We start from the raw sequence: 19,320 nt of genomic DNA on the forward strand, positions 1-19,320 counted from the left end.
AATCGGCGACGGTTGTCCAAGCTGGTCGCCGTGGGAAAAGGTCAGCGGGGCCGATCGAGTGCCTCCTTAAACTGCAGTGACAAGGAGCGCTACGCCACCAGCAAATCAGAGAACTAATCGTCAGACCCCAGATTTCCCCCCTCGGGTGGATTCCGAGCTGACTTCATCCAGACGCCGAACGGAACCTTCCTCATTACACATTCTGGACGATGGCTTTATTGCGATGCATATTTTTGATTATTGATTCATTGGAAAACCATGAGAACAAATTTCTTTTCTTTTTTTTTTTAGATGCACCGATACCAATACCAGTATCGGGTATCGGTACTGGTCCCGCTGTTGAGTAATCTACTCGTACTTGTAAAATACCTGCCGATACCACGACACAGATATCACTTTAATACGCATGTGTGTGTGACAATTTGGTTAAATTTGTGTTTGTGCCGCAGTGAAACTTGTGACAGTCGCCTCATGTTCTCGAAAAACCTGCTGAGTTCAAATAACAGAACACCTGCGGAAAAAAAAATAATCTAATCAAAGTAATTCTATAATACTCAGTATCGGTGAGTGCTGAAACGCAAGTACTGCTCGTTCTGTAAAAAAGTGGCATCAGTGCCTCCCTTCTTTTTTCCTGCTTTGCGACAGCGAGTCGACCTCGTCACTGACGTCAAATCTCTGCAGTTGTGTTTTTGTCGAGCAGGAGCGGAGCGTCAAAATAATAATAACAGATAAAAAAAAAAAATCAGGTCTGTCCTCTTGCTTTTCTCCTCTCTGGTGACGTGGCGCTGCGAAATCTGCGTGAGAAGACTTTTGGGGGTGTTTTTGTTTTTTTTTGTTTTTTTGCCATTTCGAGGCCCCGATATGAACGGGAAGAGGTTAAAGATGCTCTTCCTTGGCTCACACATGGTTCCACTTAAAGGTTTGGAATTATCTCCTCCGAGTCTCCCCTGAGAGGATCCTCTGAGGCTCTGCTCCCCTTTCATTTGACTTTGATTTACAAGGCAGAGTGAAGTAGGCTCTGAGCCTGCCTCCTGGCTTTTTTTCCTATCTCGTTTTTTTTCCCCCTTTAACAGCAAACAACAGCAGACGCGTGAGCGACCTGCCAAACAGTCACCCGACACTGAACTTTTCCAGGCAACAAGCAGAAATCAACCTTTGACAGTTTGGTCTTTGACTTTGTAAAGAAGCAGAAAACGCTTTACCCCATTTTTTTTTCTCTTTTTTGCTTTTCTGCAAAAGTTTTACGGGCAGCTGGGGTAGCAGGGACGCCGACCGACTGCTCGCACTTTACGAGATCTCTTACCTCTGAAGTGGTTTTCCCTTCTTCTTATTGAGGCCGAAGGTCAGAGGGAACCCAAGACTTCGCCCTCGGACGCGTCTCGGCTCCCCTGGGGATGGAAAAGGAGAGAAAAAAAATGAAGAATTTACAATTCTTCACCTGCTGTGGTTATACATCATTCCATCCGAAATACCCGGGGGAGGTGCGGGGGGATGGGGGGGCGGCTGCTCAAAGTAGGAGCGGCGGCAGGATCTCACTCTTACAAATATGCGGTGGATTAAAAGCGCAGAGAGGGCGCTCGAGCGGGCGACTTAACGAGAGAGAAATAAGACATTTAAAGTCAGAGAGGCGCTTAGCACCGAGCTCGAGAAAAGCAATCAGGCAGAGGGGGAACTAACGGCCGTCCCGCCGACGCGAGATTAAAGGCCGCGACTCCGGGATTGTTCTGACCTTCTGTGGACGAGAAACGAGAGCGACGTAAAATACCGACACGGACGGGATGCGGCACAAAAAAAAAGCGTCCCAGTGTCTCTGCGGACGCAGGACGGCTTCTCGTCCTGGGTTCCCACAGCCAGAATTGAACTTGAACTTGAAGGACGGCGGATATTCTCGCTAATGCTCACTGACAAAATATCAAAAGTTTTCCTAAAACCTTTCCGTGACCTTGTCTTAAGAGTTGCTTTGGACATAAAGGTGGCTTCAGGTAATCAATTAAAGCTAAACTATGTCGGTGGAGCTAGTCAGCTAGGCTAATTCTGTTTCAGGACTTTCCCAAAACTCTCAGTAATTTGACAAAATTCCACGACTTTTCCAGACCTGGAAAAAGGCACTTGCAAATTTTTCCAGGCTTCTCCATGATTGTGGGAAACCCAGAATGTTTCTCCTCAATCAGCCAGGATCTCAAAAAAAGCCCCCTTCTACGAAGGGATGAAGGTAAAAAACAGAAGAAGAAGAGGCAGGTTTCCAGGAACAAGTGTTACGGTTTAGCGTGAAAGTGACTAAAGCGTTTTCCCCCCGACCTAGCTCCAGCGTGATAAGCACTCAGGGCTAATCGCTTCAAAAACACGCGTCAGAGGCCAAACCTAAACCTCGTCAAAACTCTCGTCTGCCGCCTCTGACTCACAGCGCTGAGTCGCGGCCGCCTCATGATGCCTACAACGATAAAGAAAGAAAAGACAAAAACGGTAGCGTGAATCACAGGTCAGGTAACGTGTGATTTGTACGAGTTGCAAAACAGAAAAATGAAAACAAAACGCTGTGTGTGTGTGTGTGTCTGTGTGTGTGTGAGAATGAAGGAGTGGGAGGGGCTTAGAGGCAGCTGATGTTTGGCGAGCAAGATTTTCCCGCTGGCCTCAGCTGTTGCCTCGTTTTTTAAACGCCCTGACTGTTGTTCAACATGTGGCCCCTCTCTCTCTCTCCCTCCTGTGTGTGTGTGTGTGTGTGTCTGTGTGTGTGTGTAGGTCTGTTTTTTTTTTTTCTTCGTTCACAGCCAACAAGCTTCTCATAACCGCCGAGTAGAACTTAATCACCCCTGTGTGTGTGTGTGTGTGTGTGTGAGAGAAAGACACACACACACACACACACACACACACACACACACACACACACACACAAACGGACACGAGCGCAGTAGGCGGCTCAGATTACAGATCGGCTGGGCGGCTCCGCCCACCAGCCTTCCGAGAGTCTGTGCGTCCGCGCCAGCCGGCTCAGCCCGGTGCGATATCGCTCCGTCAACACAAGGCCGTTTCAAACAGGTGCGTCGGTGACACGTGGCCGTGTGCAGCTGCGGCCGGGAGCCGCAGTTGCCTCAGTCACAACAGCTGCCGCTGCTGCGATGAAAACAAGGGCAGGGCCGCACCACATGCACACACAAACAGAGTGACTGGTGAAAAACACCTCCCAGTGGATCGGACTGTGTGGTTGGGGCGAGCTTCATATTCGTCATGTCCATTTAATCATCGTCTCCTTTATTTAACCAGGTAATAAAAAAAAAACTCATTGAGATTAAAAAAATCTCAATAGAGTGACCAGGCCTAAGAACAACAATTAATAGTTGACAAAAAAAAACAACGTTCCGGGGTGCAATTAAAAGCGACATCCAGCTTTAAAGACGTGTGAGGCCACAAACTGAGTACACTCGGAAAAGAGTGACCCGAATGTCTGGCACGCCGTTAAAACACATGAAGTTGCGAGCCGCGCCTTCGTCAGCAAAAACTGAAAAACTTTTACGCAGCCTACATCGGCCGCCGCGCCCCACTTTAACAAGAGAGCGAAGGGGAGGGCCAGGGGGGAGAGAGGGAGACACAGGCTGCTGTGTGGGCGGACACAGGTGTGTCCTTGTCCGCCCACACTTCCCCCCCACTGGATCGCCGGCAGTGCTCATTTCCTGTCGGTGGTCCAGGAAGTGGGGGAGTGATGTCACAACAGGAAATGAATGAGGTGATTGTCGGACGAGGAGGAGGAGGAGGAGGGGGAGAGGCAGGATGGACGTGGCCAGCCAGTGAGTGAGTAAGCAGGCGGTGGCTCGGGGCCAATTGACCCTTGGCAGGTCCCCAAATCTGTGCGATGATGCCCAATGACGAGAGCCAGTGGTCCACCTAGGCGTGGACTTGACTGACCACGGAAGCCACTGCGGAGCTCTTCGGGAAGTGGGCGAATCACTGATGGAGCCTTGACAGCGAGTCGGCCATGTTCAAAGGCAGGTGGGGGGGCAGGTTTGGTTACACATTAGCAAGGTTACACTCCGACACAGATTGCAGTCAGCGTGTTTACAAGTCACGAAACACACACCCTTTTAGTTTCATTATGGAGGATTTACAAAGTGAACTTAGAGGGAGCCCAAATTCTGCAGCTCGTCCACAGGGGAGGCCGTTTAAAAAAATTGGTTGCACTTGAATTGATAAGAGCGAATCCTGATTACCATTGGAACCCTTGTATTGGAATCGATCTTCTCTCGCTACCGCCAGTCGACCGCAGAGCAGGTTGTCCAAACACGCCTCCTGCCATCCACTCACTTATCTCTGAAGCCGAGGAGGCAGTCAGACGTTGCAGATTACCGATTGTGCCGCATTCTGTGTGTTGTTCTGATATGCCGGTCTGAAGCCCTGCATAATTAACTTGACAATCCCCAGAACGACGGCGGGGCCAGGGAGGGCCGCATTGATCTGGGAGAGTCTCAATAGCGTCTTAATCTGGTTGAGGAACAAGGGGGAAAGTTGTCGGTGGCGACTATAGGGGCACTTGGTGCAAGGGAGCGCCGAGGTCAGACCATCAAGACCACAAAGTCAGGACCCCTCGACGGAAAGGGAGAATTGGCATTGATCAGTGCGTTGTGGGTCATTCAATGCAAAGACTTTGGGCCGTCGGGTCACTTGGCCAAGTTGGCCAAGACCCAGGACATTCCCAAGGCCGATCCTGAGGGGGTGCAGTCCGCCGCAGCAACCGTATCCGTCTCAAATCTATAGCCCAGCATCAAACACAGATTCCCCAAGTTGTTGCAACGTTGCTCTTTCTTTCTCTCCGGTCGCGAGTCTGGTTGAAATTACAAGGAGCCGATGCATCCTTCTCCACGCTCTGTGCAACGAGCACTTAGCTGTGGGGGGAAAAAAATGAGAGACGAGGGGTGGAAAAAAAAAAACTCTCCTCGCCACACATGGTGGGAATTACGGAATATTGCTGCGTCAGGAATGTTCCCACGATGGCCGGGCATCTGATGGAGGTCCCTGCGGGCTCCTCACTGGGCTTTATGGGCAATTTAACGAGCATCGCCATCAAATGTCTCTCGTGTCAGAGCAGAGGGGCTAAAGTGGGAATCTGCTCCTCTTTTTGACGGCGGGTCCCAGATGCTCTGGCTTTCGTTTGGAGTCCGACTAGCAAAGGGAGGTCGCCCTCGGCAGTGCTTAGCGACACAAATCTGCCGTCTTAATTACGCTTCCCTGCGTGAGTAATCTGGCCGCAGGCATGACCGCCGACCTACACGCAAGGGGAATTGGGGTAGGTGCCAAACTTTGGGGATCTGCCTCCGGGGGATATTTGCGGGTCCAAATAATCGGGAATCGCTCAGGAGTGAAGATCGGTGGGGTGGAGGGAGATTAGCAAGCTACTCATCCACGAAGCTAACCCAGTGACTCGGTGAACGTGGGCTCGCCCAAAGAGCTGGAAGGGTATTAGTGAACCAGATTTGGCGGGAGGCAGCGCACGACGAGCTGCAGCTATTTTGCCGGATTAAGCCGGCAGGTTTGAGAGGCTGTCAAGGGATTCTTCTTCTCCTTCTTCTTCAGAGTGGTTTTCCGCCCGATTTCCCCCCGAAACTTCATCTCTTCTGCATTCTGAGACAAACCCCGCTGTTTCTGCAAAGAAGGCAGCCTGCCAGCATCGGAACTACGCGGCCACCACAGCCAAGGGATGACCTCAGTGTTTTTTCCGAGCCGTCGCATTTCACATGACATCAGCTGCGCCAAAGGGGGGAGTTTTCGCCTCTCACAAACATCTCCCTCATGCCCTTTCTCACCTCGGTCCAATATTTCCTTTGTCCTGCCTCAAGCGCAAGGGTTTCCTCCTGCCTCAACCGGGACATGAGGACTTCAGACTTGGTCTTGGTCCCGCTATGTTCGCTTTTCGCTTTTCTTGTCACTGTTGGGCATCATGGCATTAAAGTGGGTGTGAAAGGGTGAATTGTAGGTCCCGAAGTGTATCTTGAAACAAACAAGACCAGCTGTACCAACCCCAAGGTCCTTGGTGTGCTGCTAGCTTGGGGATTTGAACTAAACACAGGAACACAGTTGAAAACGTTTAAATAATATACAAGCGAGCCCTTTTTTTCTGCCCCACAGTGGGCTGCCAGTCGGCACAAATCATCGGGGCGACGACTTGATGCGGTGCACGCTCTCGGCTGGGATCTATTTTCCTGTGCGTGACAAGATATTTTGTTTTGTTGCCACAATTCCGGCTAACACCATTACTTTTTGAAACCGCACACAGAGAAGTGGCGGGGGAACAAAAAAAAAAAAAATTACGCCATTGAACGGAGGGCTTGTAAGAAATTCATGGACACGTTGCTGGAACATTGCTGTGCTTTTTGGGACAAGATGTTCATGAGCCAAAGGAAAAGAAAAAAAAAAAAGCAGCGATGGGAACCTTTCAAGTGTACTGCAATAGAGGGATCACCTCTTACCGCCAGGTGTTGCTGGACAGAGGAACAGAAAAGTTGACTTACTAGAAATCGTGTGTCCCAACTGGCCAATTTCACCTCATTTCTGAGAACTTTCCAACAACTTTCAAAATGCTGCATCACTAAACGGTTGAGAAACCTGTTAAGTTGTTTAACTTTCATTAAAATTCAGTCTGTGTCGTTTCAATATTTGAACATGGAAAGGCATCCATTAGTTTGACCTACATTTTTGTGAAATGACAAACAAAAAATACTGGTTCTACGAAGAAAGAACAGAAAACTGTCATCTTGTCCAGGGCTGAGAGCCGGCTCAACTGGGCGAGCTCGTGCGCTTGCACGTCAGATTATGAAACCCGGCGGCCTGGCGATAAATATTCCACTTAGGCGGCGCAGGGCTGACTGTGTAATTTTGCTGCGGTGCCACGCGGAGCACATTGGTTATTAGCCTGTTTGCGCAGATCCAGCTCGGGCCTCTGCGACGACAACAAGCAGCGGTTTCAATTACACACTGACATCACTTGCGCTGGAAAAAGTCACAGCTTTTTCCTTTGGGACGCTGCTGCAGAAAGAAAAAAACAACACATGAGCTTGTTGCTGTTATTCATACTGTTATAATAGTCACTGCTGTGTCTGAAGAACTCTTGCGGGACACAAAAGGCTCCTTTTAGAACGTGTTCTACTTGTTGTCTCGCTTGAGTAAAAGACACCGATACTGTATTAGTCTAAAATTAAACGCATGCCCCAGACATACAGGAAAGCAGCAGCTGGGAATCCCCCCCCTCCCAACAGGCATTTAAAACAATGTTATGGCAAACCCCTCCAACCCCCACATTGAAAAGACAACAGGGAAGAACAATGCAATTAATAGCTGCACCCATGATTTCTGGGCTCCCGATGTCGTATTTACTCTAAATGCTGGAATGCAGCATCCAACTTGGTAGCTGAAGAGGCCGTCCGTCCATCCATCCGTCCGTCAGTCCCGAGAAGCATAAACAAATCCCAATCGCAAGAGGCATTTCACAGCGGGGCGAGGGAGGGGGTTCGCCTGTGCAAGACATTTCTGCAAGCGACCATGCGAGGCTGTAAGGAGGGCAAGACAAGCGGCGTCCATCATAAACAAACAAGCAGGCAGCCAGACGCGCGGCGCTGCGACGGTTCCATGAGAACCGGCTGAACTCTGATCGGGACAGATGGGACACAGGAAGCGGCCGTCTCGGCTGTTTGCACTGCGTGATAGCGCACTTAGCGCGGTTTGCCCCCCTCCAGAAGAATGAGAAGGGCCCTTCTTTGAGGGACGGATCATACTCCAAATGAGCATTCGCGGCCTATGAGCCTCTGTCACACGTGAACTTTGGACAATGAACAGGAAACCGGGTCCTGGTTGAGGTCTTTCAATACGCACACATGCAGCAGTCGTAGTCAGGAAACCAGAACGTGTAGGAAATAGTTTGCATTCCGGGGTCGGACACATGTCGGATCTTTTGAAATCTGATAAATCTGCCACGCAAGCACAACTCAGCCATCTACTCCCGTGTTTTCCTTTTTCATTCCCACCTTACCCCCTTGCTCCGATGCCTGCGAGCGGGGGAGGAGACTCCCCGACACCGAGGTGACTCATCATATTAAATGGTTGTTATTGAATAAACGCTGCAGTCATATTTCTGTCAGCCTGGCAATTTACGACAGCGAGTTTCGCACAGAGCAGAGCGGCGGTGGGACTGCAGATGTTTGGCACAACACGTGTTTGAGTTGCATGGATGAAACGCCGCTGCCTCAGAGTTGCCGTGTTGAGAAAGCGCCCCTCGCTTGTCTTTGAATAGCCTCGTTGGTGTCAAAGGCAAATTATTGATGGTATGCGGCCAAAACGCCGTCCAATCCATCAGCATATCTGGACTTGCGCAGACAGGTGGGGCCCGAGAGAGAAACACGACTCCCGTGTATCACCTTCTCCCGGCGGAGCTCTGCTCCCTCACACTTTGCGCAGACGCTAGAATTCTGGGTGAAATTCCCACTGGTGTAGGATTCCTTTCCCTAAAACCCGGGCGTTGGGTTCATGCGACGAGGGGGGAGAGGAGGGACATGGTGCTGCAAGAAAAAACAGGCGGCGACGCACGGTGAAGTTTTAATAGCAGGCGCAGGTGCTGCGATGAGAGAATCCCCGTTTAAAAGACAATGTCACCCGGCAAAGTCCGAACAGCAGGCCGGGCCCCTTCCATTTCCTGTCATGTGGAAAGCCCAACAAAGACAGACACGGCCATGAAAAGCGAATAGACCAGGGCCATCTGTATTCCAGTAGAGGTGGGGGGAGGCGGTGGTGGTGGTGGGGAGGCCCCAGCAGTGAGAAATAAGCCACCTGCCATTGTAGAAGTCATGCTGATTAAACGGGCCTAAGCTGCTTATACACAGTGTACGGGTGAAAGGGGTGGCAAACAAAAGGGACAGTGAATGAGCCAGCGAACGAACGAACGAACGAACGAACGAATGAACGAACGAACGAACGAACAAACAAACAAACTAACGGTTGGTCCGGTGCATTGCGGCAGATCAGAGGGGAAAAAAAACACAGGACCGAGGCGGCCATGTGACGGGACAAGAAGTAGCCGCGGTGTTAGATGGACGGACGCTCTACAGCAAGTGGGACCGGGTTGCTGTGGCTGGACGCAACAAGTCCAAAGGTAATTTGAGGACACCGATCGACTGCACCCCTGACCTGTGCAATAAAAAAAATACGCCTCTGCAGGCCTGCATCATTCTGGAAAAAATGAGAATCACAATTTTCTTTTGTTTAGAATTGAAATCAATTTTTTGTTTATTTTGTTCCCACCATAGACTGATGCGTTTTCTTCTAAATTAATTCTGTTGGCTCTACAAGTTTCTTCTTTCAAAGCATTCTCACGCTGTGGATGTTTTTTCCCACCTGCCACCGGATTCACTGGTTTGCATCACGTGGTACGTTGTTGCGTTCCCATTGTGAGACAGTAGGAGCGCTTATTTTCTTGCAGCTGAAGTCCCGGATAAGGAAAATGTGACAGAATTGTCGATATTTAGAAATGAGACCGCTGCAAGCATGAATCGAGATTGCAATATTTTTTTTCACTATTGATCGCGCAGCCCTACATCCATGTACGATGCATGAAGAAAAACAACAAAAACAACCCAGAATGTAAAATTTTCAGCAAGAGAGACGATCCGATTGTAGGTCAATCTCTGCGTCTCTGCCCCGTCCTTGCAATTGCGCACTGGAGTGAAACTGCTGAACGAGGAGGGCGTATTGGCCTGGAAGCAGGGGAGGGTGGCCTCCTTCTGCCTGCTCCCATCAGCCCCTGCAGCTGGAGGGCGGAGTGCGCCCGACGCGAGTATCTCAATCTTCTACAAGGAAAAAAAAAAAACAATGCCAGAGAGTGAAAGCACGCGATCTTTTGCAAGAGAAATCAATCAGAACCAACAAGAAACAAAAAGACCACGTACGACGGTACCACAATCAATTTCCTGCCGCGGAGGCGCGCGGTCGTGGGGTTTTTGCAGGGGAGTGAAAGGCCGACAGGAAGGGCGCAGATCTCGCACAGTGGAAGGATTTGCAGGCCGGTCGGGCCATTTGTCTTTGTCTCCAAATGGCAGGGGCAGCTGCCGCCAAAGGTCAGCAAAATGTTACCAGAACAAGGCCCTATAGTGGCTGGGACCACGTGTCTGCGACAGGGAGGGGGGACCACACCCAGGTGGAAAAACACACGGTGCAGGTTTTCTCTCTCTCTCTGTCTGTCTGTCTCTCTCCGTCTCTCATGCGCGCAAACACGGCACGTCCTTGGCGGGCACGCGCGCTGGATGTTTGTCATCCAGCAGCTGGGGGGACTTTCCCCCCCCCCCCCAAAAAATGGAGCATCCGTCATCCGTGAGCGTCTGGTTGCACTTTCCCCCTCGGGCTGGCCCGTCATCAGGAGGGGTGTTGACGTCTGCGTTTGAAGTGGCACCCTCCACCTGCCCTGCTTTACCCACCTGCACCACCCCCGACCCTCCAGCTGTGTAACCCAACCTGGGTAAACTTATATCCCGAGCCACCCCCACACTCGTCTCTGGAGCCTTTGTGCTGGAGTCTCCTGCCCAAGGACACGGCTGGCTGGCTGGCTGGCTGGCTGGCTGGAAGGAAGGAAGGATGAATGGATGGAGGTCAGACGCGGCCTTTTCAACCACCAAGACAGAGCTGGTGTAAGGGATGACAGGCAAGTGTGCACACTGCACTCTGAGAAACCCCCCCCCCCCCCCCAAAAGAAAAAACCCTTCTCCCAGTACACACAATTGCAGAGGGATCACTCCCAGAGCTGTGATTTCTCTCGACAACTGTTTTTCCCATCTTATCAGCCACAGTGACAGAAAAAATGGGAATAACAGGGTGCAGAAGGACGGGAGGGAGGAAAGGGGGGGCGGGGGGGGGGGGGCGGCGTGCTCCGTCTTCTTCCCATCAACTTTTGGCAAAGCAACACTGACTGGGCGAAACGAGAAAACCAGAGGCATACTTCTGTGTTCTGCATTGATGTTTCTTCCAAAAATATACCGCCTCTCTTCTTACTCTGTTCTCCTTTCAGTAGCTCCTGTGAAACAGAACTGGTGGCAAGAAAAAAGAAAAGAAAAAAGAAAGCGGCGCCCTTCAAGTGGCCTTTAAACAGCGCCAGTGAAACGGAACCCTCTTGCCTGACATGTGTTTTACCTCCGTGGCTGGAAATTGCTTCTAACGGCCGTAGCAGCGCGCTGTCTGAACGCTGTACTGCAAACGGTGTGCGGCGTGGTCCCAGGACACGAGCTGCACACATGGCCACAGATATTCCCTGTGAGTTGTTTGCACGCTCGTGCCAATGCCGCCGAAATGCCCAACAACCCTCACCGCTCAACCAAAATAAGGCCTGGAAACAGAGGTCTAAAAAAAAAAAACCCATGAAAGACCGATGAAAATATTACAAATGCCACAGCTAGAAAGAACAAAAGCCGACTGCCCGGTTGAATAGAAAAGGGCAAATGAAAACAAAATATTACTTGGGGTTTTTCCCAGATGTGCCTGTGGCTGTTTACTTTCTTGCCGTCGTCTGTGTCTCGGACAATAAAACTGTTAAGTGACATCTGACTCCGACCTCCCAGTTTTTTTTTCTTCTCCTCCTCCTTTTTTTGGGAAACACATGACGAGCTGGAGGGCATCTGCCGGAGGAGGGACGCGACCAGACGGCCACTGTTTATTTTCAACCCATTAACCGCAATGTAAGCAAGCGAATGGGCACTGCACTGTCTCCCCGGCCCGGGATATAATGTGCTCCATGCCTGGCGCTTTGTGGATGCAAATCAGGCGTGCCTTGAGGACACAGACAAGTCTATTATAATGACACTGTGGGGAATAAAGAGCAGGCCGAGTGGCCTCTTTTGTGGCTGCCTTTCGAGCAAATACGGCTCATTTTGTGTATTCGGCCCCTGATATACGATTAGAGAGGCCGCCCTCCTCGGCTGGCCAAGGTGGGGCGAAAACACACACACAGAGGCTGAGTTCGCATTACAGTTTTTCACAAAATAAAAGCGATATTTTGAAAAATTTCGGCAAAGTACAAGTGCGATTTCCAGGTGTTTCTATTGAATGGTGTGAAGCGCATACGCCGTAATTCTCTTAAAATCGCGTCCTGCAAGACCCCACTTTGATGCACAAAATTTCTTGTATAAATCTGCATTTCGATGTTGTGTGCTGTCAAGAGTGGTTGCTATATTTTTCTCTTTGATTACTTACAAAAACATATTCTGCCTCCTCCTCCGTCCAAACATAACGCGCCATTTTCACTTGAAGTGAACTAGTCACGTGACCCCGTACGTCACGTCCACTGACGTGTAAACGATATATGTAAAAAATATACCTCTATATCGATACGTCAGAAAAAGCACCACATGAGAGCGTCAAAACATTTTAGCTATATTTGAGAGGGTGTTCGAAGTTTTGGGAGTTTCCATTGGCAATCTTTATTGCGATATTTAGGTTTTGTGCAATTCTAATTCTAGTAATGGAAACTCAGCTAGTGAGAGACTTTACGCCACCGTGCTAGTCACACAGACACTGGCATGGAGTGCACCCTACCAAATTGACCTTTGAACCTTTGAGTCAATGAAGGGTCATTGTCTTCTCAAGCTTTAACATCTGAATGCTAAACACAGGCGGAAAGGCATCCACGCCTTCAGTTAGGTTAAGCTTAGTTTTCCAACATAAAGCAGTAACTTGGTTTAGGCCAACCTCTGGTTTACATTTTGAGTCATGAAGCAACAGAAACTGACTGCTGAGGTTTAACCTTAAAAAAAAAAAAAAAAAAGCAAGCCAAACAAGCAATGCTCAATTTTTGGCAGCCCTGGGTTATTTGGCTAAAAAAAAAAAAACAAAGGGCTTGACCGGATGTTAGCGTTAAACCTGGACGGGTGGGATAGCTGGAGGTCTAACGGGCTAACGTTAACCAATCATCCACCCGGCGGCGTCGGCCAACAAAGGGGTTTAAAACATAAAGCTCAAGAGGCTCTTTTAAAGAGGGGTGGTAGTTAATGGCGAACTCGACCCTGACGTGCTGGCAGGCGTCGCCGCTCATTAAACGTAAATAAAACCGGCGCGACAAAAAAAAACAACAACCAACGGCCATTAGCGGCGTGAGCCGATAGCCTTCGCCGGCAGAACAGGGTGGAGACTCCCCATCTCCATTCTGCTCACTTGCGGGGGGATGGAAATTAGGCTGAGGGAGAAAACGTATTGTAACCAGGCAGGGGCTGAGTCAAAGGGACGGGTGTTTTGTTTTATTAAGGGTTTGTTCTCGTGTGTTTTATTTTATATCACGTAGTAATGAGCTAATATCTCCCAAATGTGAAGCTGCAGCTCTTTTCTCTCCACAAAAAAAAAAAAAAAAAAAAAAAAAAAACAGAAAAGAGAGAACGCCGCACACCCTTTCTCCTCCCGAGCTAAGGCTCGATCACCCGCCCCGAAAAAAAGGGGCGACGTGAAATTCCCCGGTCCTAACGGACTCCTGCACCTCACACCCGACCCGGGGGAAACCCCACACTTGTGTGTTTCAAGACAAACGGCGCATGACTGCGAAGTGTGGTAAACATACAATTCAACGCCTGGCCTGTAGCTACTCCTTCTGCCGGAGGACGCGCCGCCTTGCGAGGGGCACAGCGAGTTTATTGATGTGCGCATGACTGGCACATTTTATTTTTTATTTTATTTATTTTTTTTACGTGAGGATCGTATTGAAAGCAGATATAAGGTAAGGTCCGATAAGTTGATATGTATATATTAAAAAAACAAACAAAAAAAAACACACACTTACGGTTCACAAAGAGCGGTGCTCCGCTTTCCTGCGTTCCAGCAAATATCCCAACCCTCTGGCTGGAAAAAAAAACCGGAGAAGGGCAAAAAAAGACTCCAGATGTGATGGCTAAAAATGTGCTCGGTTTCGTTAAAAACAGAGAGAGAGAGAGAGAGACGAACTAACGCGAGGAGCCCGTCGCCCTCATGTTTTCACACGCTGCCTTGTCTGGATGAACACAGTCCCGTTGGCTCCTTCTCATTCTTCTCCCTGTCTTTTTTCCCGGAGACGCCGCTGCTGCTGCTGCTGCTGCTGCTCGGCGAGGAGACACGCCGCTCGTCTCCGTCGTTTCCTGTCCAGCCCCAATCCCCAGCGCCGCCTTCAGGGACTGTTGGGAAAAAAGAATTCCCGGTGCAAAAGTCATGAGGGCATGTAAGAATAAGAATATAAGAAAGAATGAATAAAGGAGTGTGGATTATTGTCTCTATAGCTGTCCTCTTATGCATGTCAATTTAGTAAACTAATGGCATGCACGTTGGAAACGTTATTGTGTTGTCTCCAGACCAGCAAATATGCCACTTTTAAAACGTAAAAACACAAACATCGGATGCTTGGCGTGGCCCTGAAGGCTATATTCCCAGCAAAATAAACAAATATTATTATTATTATTATTATTATTATTATTATTATTATTATTATTATTATTATTATTATTATTATAAGCACATAGATTCGTTGTGGCAGAAAGTCAATGATTGGGAAAACACAGTGGATCTGTTTGATTTTCATCATGATATGCAGTACAATGTGCTGTATTATGATATACACAGACATAATTTATGTTTTATTGTTATTGTTGAAGTTTTATTTCATACATACATACATACATACATACATACATACATATGTACATACATACATACATACATACATACATACATACATACGTGTGTGTATCTACAGTATATACATATTTGAAGATACCACACAATGCACTTTACAACCACTCTAACTGGACAGATGCTCTCTTTAGACCACCGCCAGACAAATGGGACGTGCTCCAGATTAGAGATTATAACGTATCACCCATATGTTCACATTACTGACACGTCAGCCACTCCCCCCTCATCCCCATTCATTCATCCTCAAAATTGCAAACATTTTGTTTTTAGAAATGCATTAATCCCCAGCTCAAAATCCCATTAATCCCGTCGGCTTTGCGTTGCCACACGTAGTAAATATTTTCTAAACGCTGGAGGCGGGCCGTTAAAAGGGCATGAATTATAGGGGGTTGGGGGGATACTGAGGGGAAAGTGAAATTTGATCGCAAGTAATTAAAATGGTCATTCAAAAGCAGGGAGAGCGACTTTAGACAGGTCCGTTTAGATAACGGTCTTTGTCTACATCTACCGGTAAAATCAAGGTACTGCTGGACCATTTACATGTTATGTTTCTGAACGTTCACTGTCAAGATAACACCAATTTTTTTTTTGTATGACCAGAATAATGCAATGTTGTTGTTTTTGTTTAAAAAAAAAAAAAAAAAAGTTTTTCAGTTGGAGACAAGACATTTTATGTCAGTATCCAATACTCTCTTTTCTTTTTCTACGCGATCTTTTGCAAGAGAAATCAATCACAACCAAATGATTTGAGTAAGAAAGCTGGATAAATGTATTTTCATTGTTTGCAAAATCCTCTGTGACATTCTTTTCCCATTAAGGTTATTCCCTACAGCGCGTGGCCTGTTTTAATCTTGTACATTCTTTGATTTACACCAGCAGGAGCTCAAAGTAAATAAATAAAAAAAACAATTAAGTGCCACAAAATGTCACAGGCGAACATCGACGGCCTCAGAGGTGGAACCGAAAAAGCGTCAAGTCGACAGGAGGAGGGGCCTCCACTCCACCTCACAGTGTGTTCTCCTACCAGAGCATGTGCAGGGTTGTTCTGCAGTAGCGCGTCTAGGGTGTTGAGAGGGACGCTGTGAGGATGCGATACCCGATGGTTGGTGCGCCACATCTCCTTTCCGCAGTTCCATCCACTTCGTTGCGACAGCTCTGAGATCCAGGGAAGGAAGGAGGCCAAGTCGGCCGGCGCAACAGGAGATGGAGATGAAGCTGCTGAGGGTGTTTGTGATGCTCGCGTGCTGCAGCCTCTTCCACGCTGCCGAGTCGGACAGCCGTTGCTGCTGCCACAGTAAGTTGTACCGCACAGCGTTGACAGGTCGAGGGCCCCGGTGCTTTAAGCGGTAGGAGGTCAGGTAGTAACGGTTCTCTTTTGGGTGAAAGAAGAGAAAGGCGATGTTTCGATATTTGAGCGAGAGCAACTTCAGGCTCAACTTTGCGACCGCCAATTTGAAAAATCCTGACATTTTCGCAGATGCCTTCTTTCCCTTCTTCGGGGATTAAAAAAAAAAGAGAGAAAAAAAAAAGGCCTTTGATCAAATGACTTTGACGTGACAAACCAGCCGACACAGACTTGTCGTTGAGTGGAAAAGAGGCTTTTAGGTATCTCGCTGCTCGTCAACAGCGATTCAACTGGAGAATCAACAGGCAAAGCTGCGGTCTTTGAAATCGAGGCGCTTCCGACTCGTGTTCAGAAGTGGGACGCGCCCCTGACACCTGCATGTACCCTTTTTGCGGCTGTGACGTGCCGTAAAACGAATAAGGACAACACGGCGGTCCTTCCACTCAAACTTCGAATCAAACTCAACCCCCACTTCTGCGCGTGGCAACTGTGAGTCACTCTGAATCTGCTTTTCTCTGTGAATACAGTTGAATACAAGATGTTTGGTGTGAGTTATGTTGAGATAATTCCGTGCGGGGGTGCAGTTGCTTCGAAGTGGGCGGAGCATGGAGCTGTGGGTTGCCGAGCTCACCGACTCTGCGACCTGTTCAGGTGTGGCTGGTGCAACACCTGAGGGGCCACATGAAGTGGTCGCTCTGCCAAGTGGTGCAACCCAGTGATCTCGATTCTCGCGCTGAAATCTCTCTTAAAGTCAACCGCCGACGCACCCCTGCTGGGGTTTCGTCAACATGTAAAACAGTGGCTTTCTTCTTCTTTTGCTTCAAAAAGAAAAGAAAAGAAAAAAGAGCAGGCCCGAGAGCGATAAGAGATAATTGTTTCAATGAGGTTCAATCAAACTTCATTGGTGCGCCTTCCATGGGACTTTTACAATAAAACAATTGTATTAATATTTCCTATACTAGTGTTGCGGTACTGGAGATTGGTCTTGGTCTCGAGACCAATCTCGGTCCAATCGGTCTTGGATTGTGCGGTCTCGGGATTTGTAATCAAGACCGGTCAAGACGATAAAAACAGAAAAGAAAGCTTTTGTTGAACCGTCTCATCGCCGCAGCCATGCAGAACTTTGAGCTCTCTCACAACCACCATGAGTGGGAGGAGTGTACTTTTGGTTTTGGGCTTTGATATTAAAAGGTTTCCACGCATTTTGCTCATGTTTGGTATGCCATCATTTTCAGTTAAATGACACCTAATTTATTTATTTTCTTTAATTTTATGAGCAAAGTTGATTATTTTTTTTGAAAACTGTTCAAAATGTCTGGCAACGCAGCAAAAATGTTAAAGAAAAGATACCTTTCTGAAAAGAATTGTTGCCGTTAAATTTGTAAAATGCTGCTCATTTGTTCTGTTTTGTGTCTTTCTTCCTTGACACAGTCTTGGTCTTGTCTCAATCTCGACACTCTTTAAGCCTTGATAAGTTCTTAATCTTGGTCGGTGCTGTCTTGACCACAACACTTTTCTCCACAAATCCAGAATGGAGAAAATGGAGTTGGATTGGTGAGGACCCACTTTCTTTCCTTTAAGGCAGTGGACACTGACTGGTCTGGTCATATTTGGACCGTCTGAAAAGCGATTGAAACGGGAGCTCGCTCAAACGGAGGCCACGTGTCCCGGCTACGTGCCATTACTTCACAGTCTCCCTTTTATAAAGTTAAAGTCCCCGTCCTTCTTCTTCCACTTCGCCTCCTCCTTAGAGCATGTGAAGACCGTCCGGGTCCCCGCTGGACAGGACGTCCTGGTCCCCTGCCCCAATGTGACCTCATCCGTCATGAATTTCAAACTGCACCTGAATGGAGAACTCATCCACACCGAACGGTTCCCGCACAAAGGCCAACGGGGCGACAGAGAGATGCGGGTGGTCAACGGGAACGGCACCTTCGACCTCTGGATCGGCAGGGTGAACAGCAGCAGCCACGACGTCTACTGGTGCGAGGTGGACGTCATTTACCCGCCTCCGATGGTCACGCAGTGCAGCAGTCAGTGGATTCTACCGCAGGTGGAGGGTAAAGACTCCGGTTCTCCAAAAAACGTGACAGAGCAGAAACACTAAAAGAAACACTCCCGAGTCCGTTGAATGTGTCCTGCTTGTTTTCTCCAGACCACCAGTCCACAGGCAGCAGGGAGGAAGATGAAGAAGTCCACCGTTTGTTGATCTGGATTCCCATTGTGGCAACCGTCAGCCTCTACGGCCTGATTGTCACCGCCGTCCTCTTCGTGAGCTGCGTGAGTCATTTTCAACATCATATCATAAAGACCCCTTATTTCCCAATTTAGTCGTTTCCTTTTTGTCCCCTCCTCACAACTCTCTCAATGTGCTGATTGTTGTCATGACTTGCTCACCAGTCAACCGGTGGCACATGTGAAACTCTAAATGGTAAATAGACTGCGCTTGTACAGCGCCTTTCCAGCACCTTCACGGTACCACAAAGCGCTTTACAAAGGCCTCTCATTCACCCACTCACTCACTCACGCACCAATATGTGAATGTAAAGCGGCAACACACAAAGCCATTTTTAGTTGCTGTTGTTGTTGCAAACGTTTACTTAGTATTGCAACTGTTTTTCTCTCCCTTACGTTAATTTGCTTCCAACAGAGTTTCAACAGACTTTTACACTATTAAGTAAATTGTCACGTTTAAATAACAAAACCAAAACCAAATTCTTTACTTGCAATGAAAATACATTTCTGCAAGATGGATGCAAGATAATTTATTCTGAGGCTGTCCTCTTTAAATTCTGCCACTCTGTGGAACAAACAGATCTGGCGCATTTCTTTGCTCTCGTTGACTCGCTCGTCTCTCCTCCGTCTCCCAGGTGCGGCTCAGGACGATGGACTCCGACGGCGAATACATGAACACCAAGCCACCGGCGCCGCGGGCCCACTGGTGGAAGGCCTGAAGGACGGACTGACGGTCCTACAACTGCAAGTCCGGGTGAAAGTCTCACGTCTCACCTCAGCTCTCTCTTTGTGTCCTTCTCAGGAAATAAAAATAACTCAAACAGAAGCAGTCATGTTTTTTTTTTTTTTTTGCTTCCTTCCTGTTGAGGTAGCTTTGTTTTTTTTTCTCCTCTCCACAAGACGCTCACACTCGATGACCCCACTACTGCGGTCTGAACAGAGTGAGACATCTTATCAGACAGAGGAAAAACCGCGGCAGTGGTCACAATGCCCCCAAAAAACAAATATATACAGGTACTACCCAGAAAATTAGAATATCCTGAAAAGGTTGTTGTATTTCTGCAATTCAACTTAAA

General features: G+C 48.3%; 2 protein-coding genes across 2 annotated transcripts in view; one reads left to right on the plus strand and one right to left on the minus strand.

Moving 5' to 3' along the window:
- raph1b (Ras association (RalGDS/AF-6) and pleckstrin homology domains 1b) overlaps positions 1-14,155 on the minus strand; it is a 38,735-nt gene extending 24,580 nt beyond the window's left edge. The window contains exons 1-2 of the mRNA XM_076016557.1: positions 13,784-14,155; positions 1,304-1,388 (exon numbers count right to left, since the gene is read on the minus strand). The gene's annotated coding sequence lies outside the window, so the exon portion shown is untranslated. The remainder of the gene's footprint in view (positions 1-1,303; positions 1,389-13,783) is intronic.
- A 1,541-nt stretch (positions 14,156-15,696) lies between these two features.
- Positions 15,697-19,066, plus strand: LOC142882120 (T-cell-specific surface glycoprotein CD28-like). Its single transcript, XM_076016671.1, has 4 exons — positions 15,697-15,958; positions 17,761-18,069; positions 18,165-18,289; positions 18,880-19,066. Exons 1-4 carry the CDS (start codon positions 15,868-15,870, stop codon positions 18,961-18,963), a joined length of 609 nt encoding a protein of 202 aa, XP_075872786.1. The 5' UTR covers positions 15,697-15,867; the 3' UTR covers positions 18,964-19,066.
- Positions 19,067-19,320: the final 254 nt, after the last annotated feature.

The sequence above is a fragment of the Nelusetta ayraudi genome, unplaced genomic scaffold (assembly GCF_046127955.1).
Source record: "Nelusetta ayraudi isolate G7.1 ecotype Tasmania unplaced genomic scaffold, CSIRO-AGI_Nayr_v1 ptg000006l, whole genome shotgun sequence".
Classification (NCBI taxonomy): Eukaryota; Metazoa; Chordata; class Actinopteri; order Tetraodontiformes; family Monacanthidae; genus Nelusetta; species Nelusetta ayraudi.

Coding starts and splice junctions, on each gene's coding strand:
- LOC142882120 (XM_076016671.1), top strand. CDS start 15,868: ATGGAGATGAAGCTGCTGAGGGTGTTTGTGATGCTCGCGTGCTGCAGC. Junction 15,959..17,760: donor CAGCCGTTGCTGCTGCCACA/GTAAGTTGTACC, acceptor CCTCCTCCTTAG/AGCATGTGAAGACCGTCCGG. Junction 18,070..18,164: donor GATTCTACCGCAGGTGGAGG/GTAAAGACTCCG, acceptor TGTTTTCTCCAG/ACCACCAGTCCACAGGCAGC.